The sequence below is a fragment of the Lethenteron reissneri genome, chromosome 43 (genome assembly GCF_015708825.2).
Source record: "Lethenteron reissneri isolate LAM-NWPU_2019-01 chromosome 43, ASM1570882v1, whole genome shotgun sequence".
Classification (NCBI taxonomy): domain Eukaryota; kingdom Metazoa; phylum Chordata; class Hyperoartia; order Petromyzontiformes; family Petromyzontidae; genus Lethenteron; species Lethenteron reissneri.
In genome coordinates, this window is record NC_083821.1 from 11425513 (window position 1) to 11439822 (window position 14310).

At 52.4% G+C, this 14310-nt stretch overlaps 1 protein-coding gene across 1 annotated transcript; it reads left to right on the forward strand.

Annotated features, from left to right (window-relative positions):
* Nucleotides 1-6470: 6470 nt before the first annotated feature.
* LOC133353365 (uncharacterized) lies at nucleotides 6471-13887 on the forward strand. The gene is made up of 2 exons (XM_061569557.1): nucleotides 6471-8342; nucleotides 12147-13887. Exons 1-2 carry the CDS (start codon nucleotides 7023-7025, stop codon nucleotides 12159-12161), a joined length of 1335 nt encoding a protein of 444 aa, XP_061425541.1. The 5' UTR covers nucleotides 6471-7022; the 3' UTR covers nucleotides 12162-13887.
* Nucleotides 13888-14310: the final 423 nt, after the last annotated feature.

The following is a 14310-nucleotide window of genomic DNA, read 5'->3' on the forward strand; positions in this document are numbered from 1 at the left end:
TGCCTCTGTCTGGGCAAAACGCAGGCTTTTCTGGTTTGCCTAATTCTTGCCCTCATCGCTGATGTTCTGTTCTGTGCTGTCGTGTTTTGTTTGTGGTGCACCAGGCTTGCCACCACCAGCGGGCCCTATACGATGTCCACCTCCAAGGCGCAGCGGCAGCAGCTGCTGGTAGACAAGCGGCGCATCTTCAAAGCCGATTCTGCGGTATCAAGCCAACCGTGCTGGTTCAAGATCTCGATAAATGCACTTGAGGGGTGTGCAAACGTGGAGATGGAGCATCCTAGGTATTAGGTTTTGAGAAGGAAATGCCAATTATAAAATGTTAACAGTTGCACCAAAATAATTCTAGAATATAGAGACGTCATTTTGGTGACCTAGGTCACTCTCGGAAATGTATGCATTTAAACTTATTTCACACCATACATAGCCAACCATGCTGACTGGAGGTGCGGGAGTACAACTAAACACAAAAAGTAGTTCTAGAGAAATGAGTTGTCAATTTATATTTAAGAGTGCATAGCTCCAGTAGCTTCCTAACATTGGAAGAGCATTCCAGAAGGCCGCAGAAGTGCATTTGAATGCGCTCCATACAGTGGCTATTTTTTTTCTATGGGCGGCTAAAAGCCACTACGAGGATGACTGGAGCTCACGTGATGGTTTATGCTCCTTGACGAGAAATGAACACATCCTGGTCTCTTGAATTCTCAACTGGTTAAACAAACTAAACTTGGACGTTTTTAAGTTTCTAGTTTAAACAGGCATGCAACATTGATATATAAGAATAGATTTTACCCTTTCTGGCAATAAAATTTGTGTTAAGATGTTAAAACACCAAATTGAAACCTTTTACAAGGAATCATGTCTGCATTAAACACATATACTTGTGGTGAATATGCAAACAAAATACATTCTCTGGTTGTATATGCATTGTCTTTTAAACTGATTGGTCCACACCATAGACAGCTTTCTTCAGAGCCATGCCCTCCTAAACTTGTGATGCTATGACACTTTTCATATTTGGACGCAACCATACATTTATACCTGGTTCAGTTTAGCATCACCAATGGGGAGACAAACACAGCCTGGTGTGATACTCACCACACCACCCTCTGGTGTACCTTTCCGGCCTTAATTGGTGTTCACGAAGAGCACTCGCTGCCCCAATACTCTGTAAGCCTAAACAGGGAGTATTTTCTGTGATTGGTTGAGCAAACCCATTGCACTGTGGTCCCGGCTCCAGTAATCACCCTGCTGTTAGAGTGGGTATCTGAACTTGGACAATTTGATCTAAAATAAACGTACAGGGCCATTACGTAGACAATGTTAGCAGTGACAAAGACAGCCAGGTCTGTGTGTTACTACGCCCACTGCTGTGCCAAGGCAGCTCAGCGTGGCTCAGGTGGCAACAGGTTGTTTTTCCACTGCAAAATCCGTGTCACTGAGTGACACGCAATGCGTGTAGATGACGTGGTGATGCTGTATCCTCACATTGTGCTTAAAATTGGTGCACCCCACAGACCCTGTCATAGCAGCCAGTTTATGAAAATGGGAGATGCTGCATGTGCGTGCTCTTTTTACAGGAATGTTTGAGCCAAAAATACGACCCTACCAACAAAGCTCTGGACTTGAAAGCGGTCAAAATGAATGAAAGTAATAATACTTTTCACGTGGCATAGTGGTTCACCCTCACTCCTGCACAATTGACAACTTGTCACAACTCAGCTTTATTATTTGAGCCGAGAATCGTTCATACTGTTTCTTTAGTCTCATTTGTTCTAGCTTATTCATCCTGTTAGCCTAAAGATATAATTTTCATGTCACTTGAACTAATCTTTAATTAATTCATCCTTATGCGCATCACTCGCTGTACGCATTGCAAGGGGAGTCGAGTTGAACGCAACGCGTAATGAACTGTTGTGCGTCTACGGTCCCCTTCTCCAACTTGTACGATCACCCTCCCCCAACCCCCCAGAGCTGGAGGCACGCGGTGTCGACCTGGTTTTGAATCGGAAGGACCACATGGATGGTCTGAACAAGATCATCCGAGAGAATATGGCGATGGTACGGCCTTCTCCTCTCCCCACGTGTTTTAATGCTTTGCACCTAAGGTGTTGCTGCGTTCGTGAGGCAGAGTCGTCCATGCCGTGAGGGGAAGTCGTCTGTGGAAAAATTTTCCTCAGCAAACCTCGACCACCACCCATCCTTGAAGCTGCCTCACAGCTCTCCGAACTTCCGAGCGAAGGCTGTGGTAAGCCTCCTCATTCTCCAACGTGGGATACTGGAGACCAGCGGCCCCCAAATTTTTTGGCACCAGGGACCGGTTTCATGGAAGACAATTTTTTCACGGACCGGTGGGGGGGGGGGGGTCATTGGGTCTTTCCCCCTTTTCAAAGAAGCTCTCCAGCAACGTTTGTTTTTTAATCATTTTGGCTAGGGTTAGCTTGTGGGCTTACCAAAACTGTGACTGAGACAAGTGTGCAGTGCGGAAAAGAGGCGCGGACAGAAGTGGTAAATAATACAATAATGGGCGGGCCGCTCGGACTCACCACTCACCTCCTGCTGTGCGGGCCCGGTTCCTAACAGGCCACGGGCCGGTACAGGTACCTATCCGCGGCCTGGGGATTGGGGACCCCTGGTGTAGACGATGAGAGTGGGCCTGTCACTTTTTCTCAGCTAGCCTGAACACCTCCTCTGTCAGCCAGGGTCTCTGGGGAGGTCTGGACCGTGTACCCAACACAGCCATTGCAGCTGCATGAGCCAACCCCAGGCACAAGCAATGATGAAATTCTCGCTTGCAACTTTCATCAGCTAGATGAGGCCAGGACAATGTGCGTTTGAATGGGGTCCACATCCACCCCCACCACCACACTATGCACAACCACCACCACACTGTGTACGTTGACTACAGAGTGAGCGAGCAGCGAGGCGGAGCGTTGGTGGAGTCATCGTCGAGAGGAGCTCTTTAATTGGCAACCGCGTGGCGCAGTAGCAGCCACCGCCGCCACCACCACCACCACCATCGACGAACCACGACGTTCGCAACGACATTCAGGACGTTCGCGACGAGAATGACCGAGGGGTCCATTACAAAACGAGTCCCGAGCCTCACTCCTCCCGACGCCCCCCCAACCCCCCCCCTCCCCCCTACAGCCCCCCCTCACCAGCCCCCCCCCCCCAAAAAGAAAAACTACACGCGGTGTGTGTGTCTGTGCGCGTGTCTGTGTGTGTATGGGTGTATGGGTGTCTGTGTGTCTGTGTGCATGTCTGTGTGTCTATGTGCGTGTCTGTGTGTGTATGTGTGAGTCTGTGTGTCTGGATGCGTGTCTGCGTGTCTATGTGCGTGTCTGTGTGTCTGCGTGCGTGTCTGCGTGCGTGTCTGTGTCTTCGTCTCAGTGTCAGATTTCCGCTCGCGACCAACATTGCCGAATATTTTAACTGGTGCCGGCCATCCCCTAGGTCAACTCGGCCTCAAACGAGCACCTGGTGCTGTGGTAAACTGGGGAGACAAAGGGGGCGGGCGTGGGGCTGACGACCCACCCCCTCGTGTGCCACAGTGCCGGTAGCCTTCTGGTGCTGCTCGCCAACAGCACTTGCCCCTACAGTCCATTAGAGACTACACGGGGGAGCTTTGTCTTTGTTGCGACTCTGTGCTTCTATGTGAATGCATCTCGGTTGTCATTTGCGCGTGTCCACGTGTGTTCATGTGTACGTGTGCACGTGTCCACGTGTGTTCATGTGTACTTGCGCACGTATCCACGTGTGCTCGTGTACGTGCACGCGTGGCCACGTGTGTTCATGTGTATGTGCGCGTGTGTCCACGTGTGCGTGTCCACGTGGTGGTGGTAATAGTGATGGAGGTATAGTGGTGGTGGTGGTGATGGAGATAGTGATTGTGGTGGTGACGGTGGTGGTAGACGGTGATGGCGGCGGTGATAGCGGCAGCGTCGTTGGAACAGCTGTGGAGACATATAGGAATCTTAAATAAGTGGTGTACAAGTTTAACTATACTAAAAGGTACAAAGTCTAACTAATACTAAGGGGCTAAAGTATCTAAAACATTTGAATAAAATAAAATATAAAATACAATATAAAAATACAAATAGGGTAACATAGTGGCAATATGGAAAGGTGTCATTGTGCAGATAAAGTGTTAAAGTCAGTGTGAGCCCTTCGCCTTGTTGAAGAGGCCAGCAGCGGATGGGAAGAAACTGTTTTTGTGGCGTGAGGTTTTGGTCCTGATGGATCGCAGCCTTTCTGCCGGAGGGGAGTAGCTGGAACAGAGAGTGTCCAGAGTGGGAGCAGTCGGCCACAATCTTCCTCGCTTGCCTCAGGGTCCTCGAGGTGTGCAGGTCCTCGAGGGTAGGCAGATTGCAGCCAATCACCTTCTCAGCAGTGCGGATGATACGCTGCAGTCTGCTCTTGTCCTTAGAAGTGGCAGCAGCGTACCAGATGGTGATGGAGGAGGTGAGGATGGACTCAATGATGGCTCTGTAGAAGTGCACCATCATTGACTTTGGCAGGTCGCATTTCTTTAGCTGCCATAGGAAGTACATCCTCTGTTGTGCTCTCTTTATGAGGGAGTTGATGTTCAGTTCCCACTTAAGGTCCTGGGAGAGGATAGTGCCCAGGAAGCGGAAGGACTCCACAGTGTTGACTGGGGAGTCGTACAGGGTGATGGAGGTGAGTGTGGCTGTATTCTTCCTGAAGTCCACAACCATCTCCACTGTCTTAAGAGCATTGAGCCCTTAAGGTTGTCAGCTTCCCAACCAGAGTCAGACTCATCCCCACCAGAGATCATCCCCACCAGAGATTAGCCTAATGAGGGTGGTGTCTTCCGCAAACTTCAAGAGTTTGACGGACGAATGACTGGAGGTGCAGCTGTCGGTATACAGGGAGAAGAGCAGAAAAGAAAGGAAGCAGCCCTGAGGAGATCCGGTGCTGATGGACTGGGAGTCAGAGACTTGTGTTCCCAGCTTAATGCACTGCTTCCTGTCAGACAGGAAGTCTGTGATCCACCTGCAGGTAGAGTCGGGCACGTTCAGCTGGGAGTGCTTGTCCTGAAGCAGGGCAGGGATGATGGTGTTGAAAGCAGAGCTGAAGTCCATAAACAGGATCCTAGCATAGGTTGCTGGGGAGTGCAGGTGCTGTAGGGTGAAGTGGAGGGCCATGCTAACTGTGTCGTCCACAGACCTGTTGGCTCTGTAGTCAAACTGCTGGGGGTCCAGGAGAGGGTCTGATGGCTTTGAGGTGTGCCAGCACCAGGCGCTCAAAAGACGTCATTACCACAGAGGTTAGGGTGACGGGTCTGTAATCATTAAGGCCTGTTAGCCTTGGCTTTTTGGGCACAGGGATGATGGTGGAGGACTTGAGGCAGGCTGGTACATGGCATGTCTCCAGGGAGGTGTTGAAGATGTTGGTGAACACCGGAGACAGCTGGTCAGCGAAGTGCTTGAGGAAGCAAAAAAGTGGGAAATAAATCCATAGGAGTTGTTTCCCTGATGTTTAGAAGTTTGTCTCTTGTTAGAGAACTCCAAAAATCTTGGCACAACACTGAATTAACAGACAAACAAGACAAAACAGGGCGCACTGACTGGCCGAGGCTGCCATCATCGGCATCATCTTGAATCGTCACCATCATCATCACCAGAGCTGGCCCAGCCACTAATAGGCCGTAAGGTGAACTAGGAAAAAGTGGCTAGAAAACTATTTTCGTTCCCACACCTGGGAACTACTTTTTAAATGAATTTTTTCATAGACAAAACCATTTTCGACTTTATGTTAAAAGTTCTCCGCAAAATACCCTGCAGTTTTTTTTTTCAAAATCCATAAATGTATATAATTGTGAATTGGAAAAAACGAAAATCTTATGCTGCTGGTTTTGTTTGTAACTTTATTTATATACATTTTAGCAACACCAAATATCTCTCAAACTGACACTTATACATGTACCTAAACACTTGAGACAGGTTTTGGTGCATTATATACTCAAGTGTGAATGTAGACCATGAAATATGGCAATTTTGTAGAAAATATGCTTCAACTTCACGGATTGGCACTAAGCAAAATTAAACATAAACATTTTAAATTTAGCAAAATTGTGATGTTTTGTACATCAAAATTTTCAGTAGGTACTGTGTAATCACAGAAAGATACAAATATAAGCACACTTTGGCCCAACTTGGCTGAAATGACTCGAAATGCTACACTGTCCCCTTGCTTTGGAATGCTGCCAAAAAAAATTACAATTCTACCACAGATTCTTTACAGCTCAAAATCACCTTAAATTATAACACAGCGCATATTTACTCATCGGTATCATCCCTATCACTATCAGAGCCATCATCCCATGTATGTCTTTCTTCTGTTTCCTGTGAAACATTTGAACAATCTTGGCACCGACTTAAATCAGTACAAGACAGTCTTGCAGACATACAGGAACATCTTCCAGTCTCACATTTACTATGCTTGTGTAGGGGTTATTACGGGAGAAACGGCGGACAACAAACACAGGGCTGTCGGCACTCACATACACGGGGGGTCACACCGACGTCCGCATCAGTTATTGCCCACGCCCCCAGCCCTCGGAGGCGATCCCTATAAAAGGTGGAACCCAAAGAGCTCGAGGCAGTTCGACACGAAGCTGACCAGTGAAGATCCAAGACTCGGAGATTAGGCCCTGGGACTCCCCGGTCTCGCCGTCCTTATAAGGGCCGAGCCGGGTAAGCCAGTGGCGCGGCCCAAGAGCTTCCAGACCGCTGCCCTTATCAGGGCAAGGCTGGTTAGCTGGTGCCGAGATCTGTGCTTGCCAGGGCCAGATCAGTCAGCCTCCCGTAGCCCAGTAGAGGAGGACTGGGGGACAGGACAGAGGGCTTAGTACTAGGGTGGGTTTCCCATAGTACGGGTGAAGGGGCCGATACCCCTTCAACTATTGTATCTGTCCCGGAGTTAATAAACAGTGTGTCTCAACTTCCTCATCGTCTCCTCATCAACTTACTACATCTGGTGTTGGAAGTGGGCCAAGCATGGATACGAGACGGAAGACTCGTGCCCAAGACCCAGGAGAGGATGACGACGAGGGAGGGGCAGTGCAAGACATCGCCGCCGACGTACCTGCACAACTGCTGCCGGCTCCGACATCGGCGGGGCCGTCGGAGAGGGCCGGGACGTCGACTGACGAGTTGGCGTTGGCTCACTCGCGGCTGGCGGAGCTCTTGTATGCAGCGGCCGCTATGCTGGAACAAATAACTCGCCTGGGGCCGGGAGGAGCGACGCGGCGGGAAGATGGACAACGCCCGCCAGAAACTCCCGCCTTTACAACAGCGGGGCGACTCGAAAATCCCGCCACGAAGACAGTAGGGGCGGAGGGAGGAGTCCCAGCTCGTCACGCGGGAGACGGTGCCCAGCCAGCAGCCGCCACGTCATCGGCGGAGGCGGGTCGCGGTGGCAGCCTATCAGGGGTTGAAACGTCACCACCAGCTGACGCCAGCACCGACCATACAGTACGGGGACGCGCTACGGATGCTGCAAGAGACGCTCCAAGAGGATCGGAGACGGAGCCGACATTCCAGCAACGCCTGCCGGCCCTGCAGGTATTTGTTGCAAGCGACGGCGATTGGGGGGGGTTCCAGCGCCGGTTCTTGGCCCACCAAGAGATGGCAGGCTGGTCGGACAACGAGGCGCTGTGTGCTCTCCCGGCGTTATTGGACGGCGACGCCCTGGGCACCCTCACTGCTGCACCCAAGTCGGCACGCTCCACCATTCAGTCGGCGCTGCAGCTGCTGGCCACCGTTTATGGGCCGCCCTCCGATTGTCGCCAGCTCTTCTATGAACGGCAGAAGGGTGATAAGGAATCGCCACTCGCTTATCGCACGGCCCTGCTGTCATTGGCGAAAGACGCTTTCCCGCGTATGGATGAAGAGGGGATCGATGCGATGGTGGCCGAGAAAATTTTGCTGCTGGCTGACGATCTGGACTTCACCATCTTAGCGCAGGATGATGCGGATATGTCATCACTGCGGGCTGCAAGGCACATTCACGCCAATCTCATCTCCCAGCGGAGGAAGGCGAACAAAGCTGCTGCACGACACACCGTGGCGGCAACCTCTTCTGGAATGGAGGGAGCCTTCGCTGCGGATCGTTCTGCAGGATGGCGATCTGCCGAGCGACCGGCTCGGGACGTTCCAAGCCACCGAGACCAGCCCAAGTCCTCTGGAACGCTCGTCGTCTGCTATAATTGTGGCCTCCGGGGCCACGTGGCGTCCGGATGCCGGGCTCCTCGACAGCGCGGTGCGAGACCTGGAGCTGCGGACGGCCCTCCTCACAAGCCTTCGCAACATCCTCGGGCAAGTCATGGCACCCCACATGTTCGGCCTGCACACACACCCACTTTCCTATCACATGGTCCGATACACAATTCTCGGGGGTTGGGTGCTGGTGCGTCGGGTCGCGGCATGTCGGGGAGGGCGCTCCAACCGGGCCAATGGTCCGAGTTGGCTCACCGAGTTGTGGCTGCATCAGCGGGGTCGTCCGTTGTCGCGGGGCATATTGACGGGGTGGAGGTACGGCTATTGGTCGATACGGGAGCTTCGGCAACTATCATTTCAGATTTGATTTATAATATCCTGCCCGTTCAGAGTCGCCCGTTGCTCCCTGTCGATATACCGTTTTACGCTGCGAATGGGGGCTCGTTGGGTATTATCGGTCAAATTCGAGCGCAAATTTCGATAGGGGACATTAAACTATCTGGCCCGGTGTTCGTCTCCTCCTCGCTGGCTATTCCGTGCCTGTTGGGGACAGACTTTTTGGCCAAATTGCCCATCAAAATTCTGATTGACCAGCAATGCATCGAGCTTCCATCGGGCCGACGTATGACGTTCCTACCTGCCACCCCTGCCGTGCGTGTTGCCTGTGCTACGGTACAGGCGCTTGTTGCTCGGACGGTGCGTGTACCCCCGGGGGCACAGATGTTGGTACCCCTGCGCTTGCGTCGACCGTTCGATAAAGGAGTCTCTGACCGGGGCGTTATTTTGGGACCATCTAGAGCCGGGGTGAGTGGGCCAGATCTGGTGACGGCCCAGACTATTGTTAAAGGGGATGGGGACCCGTTTATCGCGGTCCTCAATGTCGGGACACGGACGGCAGTGGTTTCGCAAGGTACCGTGTTCGCACATGCGGTTCCGGTACCTGCGGAAACGCCGATCATTGGCCAGGTGGCCACCGATTCTCAAACGCGATTAGCCTCAGACGCTGACGAGGTTTGGCTGGATGCGTTGTGTGCTGAGTCACCTGACCTGTCTGACGCACAACGTGCTAGATTACGCGCCTTATTGCGAGAATTTTCCGACGTCTTCAGTAAACACAAATACGATATCGGATGTACCAAATTGCTACGCCACCATATTGACACCGGTGACAACGCTCCTATCCGCCAAAATCCTTTTCGGTTAAGTCCCGCCGAAAAGGATCATGTCAAATCGGCTGTAGATGACATGTTGAAATCGGACATCATTTCTCCCTCGACCAGCCCTTGGGGTGCACCCATAGTGTTGGTCAAAAAGCACGACGGGTCCCTAAGGTTCTGCGTTGATTTCCGGCGATTAAATAAGATCTCGGTGGCCGATGCTTATCCGCTTCCTCGAATGGACGAATCGCTGGATGCCCTCGCGGGATCGCGATTCTTTTCCACTTTGGATTTGCTCTCAGGATTTTGGCAACTTCCCTTGGACGACGAATCCAGGCCCAAAACAGCTTTCCGAACGCCGCACGGCCTCTTCCAATTCAATCGCTTACCCATGGGATTACACTCTGCTCCCGCGACGTTCCAGCGCCTGATGGAATTGGTCCTCGCTGGCTTGCAATGGGAGGTGTGTTTGATTTACCTGGATGACGTTATCGTATTCAGTAAGACGTTCGAGGAACACCTTGATAGGCTTCGGGCCGTCTTTCTCAAAATGCGCGCTGCTAATTTGAAATTCAAGCCACAAAAGTGCCATTTGCTGCGCGAATCTGTTAAATATTTGGGTCACATCGTCGGCCGGTCAGGTATCTCAACCGATCCCGCCAAAACGCGTTGTGTCAGCTCCTGGCCTATTCCCACCTCGGTGGGGGAGGTTAGAAGCTTCATCGGCTTTGCTTCATATTACCGCCGGTTTGTTGCGGACTTTGCTTCCATCGCTAAGCCACTACATGCCTTGACGTCAAAAGGGGTCAAATTTCATTGGGGGCCGGTGGAGAACGCCGCTTTTGTCTCTCTTCGGGATGCCCTGGTGGGGGCCCCGCCGTTAAGCTACCCCGATTTTTCCATGCCGTTCGTGCTCGACACGGACGCAAGCAATACCGGGATTGGAGGCGTGCTGTCACAAATTGTGGGTGGCGTGGAGCGCGTTGTGGCTTATGGTAGTAGAGTACTGTCCCCGGCCGAGCAGCGGTACTGCGTCACCCGCCGCGAACTGTTGGCTATCGTGTTCTTTATCCAACAGTACCGGCCATATCTGTACGGCCGCCATTTCACCGTCCGTACAGATCCTGCAGCGTTGCAGTATGCCCTACGAATTAACCAGCCATCGGGGCAGTTGTCCCGATGGCTCGAGATCATGCAGGATTTCGATTTTGAGACAACTTACCGGAAGGGGATTCGCCACACCAACGCCGATGCCCTATCACGCCTGCCGATCGCCCCGGATTGCACTTGTTTCTTGGGTTCGGGCCGTTGCAAATCGGCAAGTGACGGCCGGGATCGGGTTCTTGCGGCCGCAGTTGATACTCCTTCGGACGCTGGTCCTATTTCGGAGGGTGGGAGTGATTCCCTACTTGGCTTGTCAAGTACTGAGTGGGGTCGCCTCCAAATGGAGGATGCGACCCTCCTGGCGCTACGACGTCGCGCGGAAGGATCAGGTCAAGGGAAGTCGGGCGTTGACTCATGGGGGTGGTGCCAGGGCTTACTCATGCATTGGGACGGGACGATCCGCCGTCACAGGCTGGTGGTGCCTTCCACGTTGAGGGGTAGGGCTGTATGGGCTGCTCATGAACGGCTCCTGCACCTGGGTACCCTCAAAACACTTGCCATGCTCCAGCTTAATTACTTTTGGCCGGGCATGGCAAGAGACGTGGACGATCTGCTGCGGTCCTGTACCCAGTGTGCACAACGGAAGCCGCCGGCGAAGGGAGCCAGTCCACCGCTCCAGTCCATTTCGGTCACCCGGGTTAACGAGCTGGTCGCCCTTGATATTTTGGGACCGTTCCTTCCACGCCGAGGGGTAATAAGTACCTGCTGGTTGGCGTGGAATATTTCACGCGATGGCCTATGGCTTGGCCCCTCGCCAACCAGTCCGCAGCGGCCGTTGCGGAGGCTTTTGTTCAGGGCTACGTCCTCGACAAAGGCGCTCCGGAACGGTTGTTGACCGATCAGGGAAAGAATTTCACTAGTACCCTTTTACACGAGGTATGTGGCCTTCTGGGTACAAAGAAAGTTCGTACCTCGCCTTACCATCCACAAACGGATGGGATGGTGGAACGCTTGCATAGGACTCTTACGTCCATGCTATCCCACCAGGTATCTGAGTCCCAAAACGATTGGGATCTACGGATCGGGGGAGTCCTGGCGGCATACAGGATGGCTCCTCACGCGGCGACCGGGTTCTCGCCATTTTTTTTGATGTATGGTCGCGAGGTTGACCCGCCTGTCGCGACTCAGCTGACGATTGCCGCGCCTCATGCTAAGTCGAAAATCGCCGACCATGTTAAATTTAACATCCTTCGCTTGGCGGAGGCATGGCAGGCGGCCATGCAAAACTCTGACTCTCGCCAGAAACAAAACGAGAGATTGCGGTCGCGCCGGACTCACACGCACGAATGGCACCCGGGCGACCGAGCATGGTTGCACTGCCCTCAGGTGCCATTGGCCACCTCGGCTAAGTTGTTGCGACCATGGAGGGGCCCCGTTGAAATTGTGCAGGTTGTGCGGCCTCAATGTGTGCGCATTAAGTGGGGGAAGCGTCGGTGGTTTGTGCACCCTTCACGGTTAAAGCCATTTTTTGCTCCGCACGCTTCCTCCCACGTAAATGGCCGAACATGTGGGGAGTCCTCTGACTCCGGGGGGGTGGGATCGATGCCAGCCTCTGATCCACTAATGACTGTCCCGTCTTCAGGAGCCCCAGGACTGAAGCCCTCTGGGCTGCCAGCCTCCCCCGTGGGGGGCGGCGCTGGCACGTCCGGGAAACCGGACGACCAGGCACCTGCTGATGCGACACCTGCCACTGACTCTACCAAGCCGGCCCCTTGTGACGGGCCCGCTGCACGGACTCGCGCCAAAACGCGCCGGTTGTTATGATTAGCTTTCCGCGCGTGTTCCGTTGCTGCGGAACCCGCTCATTGTATATATGTTTTTTTAATGGTTGTATGTGTGTGTAATAACGATGACCACGCTATCTGCTTGTTGCTTGCTGTCCATGTAAGTGTGTGCGTGTGTTGGGAATGGACGGAGAGTCTGCTGTGGTTGCTGAGTTTCAAAGGGAGTGTGTGCGCTGCTGCGTGGAGTTGTTATCTTGATGGTAAAGTTAATTATTAACGTGGGAGCGTCGGGTATCCTGTGCTGTACCATCTCGTGGGTCACCGTGCGCGATGGGCTTAATTGAAAAAAAAAAATGTTTTTTTTGGGCTGTATTATGCTGCGAGGTGCTGTGTGCGATGCGGTCGTTGCATGAGAGGGAATAACTGTGTTGTGGTTGAAAAGTTACGACGGGATTGATGGTGTGTTGGTCGCCTGCAGATTTGCTTGCTATTGTGCTTCAATGTACGCGTGTGATCGCGATATGCTGATTGCATGTGCTGTTATACCGTTCTGTATATGTGTTGCGGTTCCGGGTGGGGGTTTTTTTTTTTTTTTAGGGAACCATCGGTTGATGTTACGCTTGTTCTTGTTATTGTTACTGTTACGAGGCACACGTGTATTGACGGTGTTAATCTTTATTCTTGGGGGTTGAGGGATTGTTGCAGCCGGGACGGCTGCGAGCTGTACAGGGGGGGGTGATGTAGGGGTTATTACGGGAGAAACGGCGGACAACAAACACAGGGCTGTCGGCACTCACATACACGGGGGGTCACACCGACGTCCGCATCAGTTATTGCCCACGCCCCCAGCCCTCGGAGGCGATCCCTATAAAAGGTGGAACCCAAAGAGCTCGAGGCAGTTCGACACGAAGCTGACCAGTGAAGATCCAAGACTCGGAGATTAGGCCCTGGGACTCCCCGGTCTCGCCGTCCTTATAAGGGCCGAGCCGGGTAAGCCAGTGGCGCGGCCCAAGAGCTTCCAGACCGCTGCCCTTATCAGGGCAAGGCTGGTTAGCTGGTGCCGAGATCTGTGCTTGCCAGGGCCAGATCAGTCAGCCTCCCGTAGCCCAGTAGAGGAGGACTGGGGGACAGGACAGAGGGCTTAGTACTAGGGTGGGTTTCCCATAGTACGGGTGAAGGGGCCGATACCCCTTCAACTATTGTATCTGTCCCGGAGTTAATAAACAGTGTGTCTCAACTTCCTCATCGTCTCCTCATCAACTTACTACACTTGCAACTGCAGTGGACTGCCTGCAACACACTTTCAGGGGCAGGATTTCTAGTCATCCAGGTCACTATTAACTCACCATCCTCGAGGTGCCATCCATTACCAACGGGTGAAGGGGCACACATTATACCTTTTCAGAGAATGTCTCATTATGGCTGCTTGGTAGTTTGCCCTTTTGCAGTGTTGGTACAGGGCGTCACTTGTAAGGGGCATGGATAGTTCTGGAAAAGCTGACGATGCCAGCACTGCCTAAAGGATATGACACAGTTCCCAAGGAGTAAGACAGAATTTCCTGCAGGTCAATTTTTCTACTTTGACCTATGACGAGTAATCTGGAGAATAGTTTCTTGTTCGCACGTAGATTTCTTCTTTGTCTTTGCTTGGTCACTAAAGGTCTTCCGTTTTTGTGTTTTGATGGGAGCAAATATGTCAACTGATGGTGATAACAGTCTTTGGTCCATAAACTCTTTGACAGCATTTTCCCCCTTTTTCCGGAGCTGCGAGCAAATCCCACATGATTTCTTCAGCTGCTACTGTCCCAGAGCTAAGACACACAATGCCATCTTGGTGTGTGTTAAAAGGATTCAGCATGGAATCTAGGGTGGAAATTATTCTGGTCACAGCCCTTTCATCAGCATGAATTCGTGTGCTGTCAAGGTCTTTTCGTTTCCTTATATCGGGAGATTTACCTGCCATTGCCTCACATTGTCTTGCAATGGCAGCCCTTTCATGTTGCGACAATATCCAGCGATATA

What these genes read in the sequence shown, in the direction of transcription:
- LOC133353365 (XM_061569557.1), top strand. Translation starts at nt 7,023, where the DNA reads ATGGATACGAGACGGAAGACTCGTGCCCAAGACCCAGGAGAGGATGAC.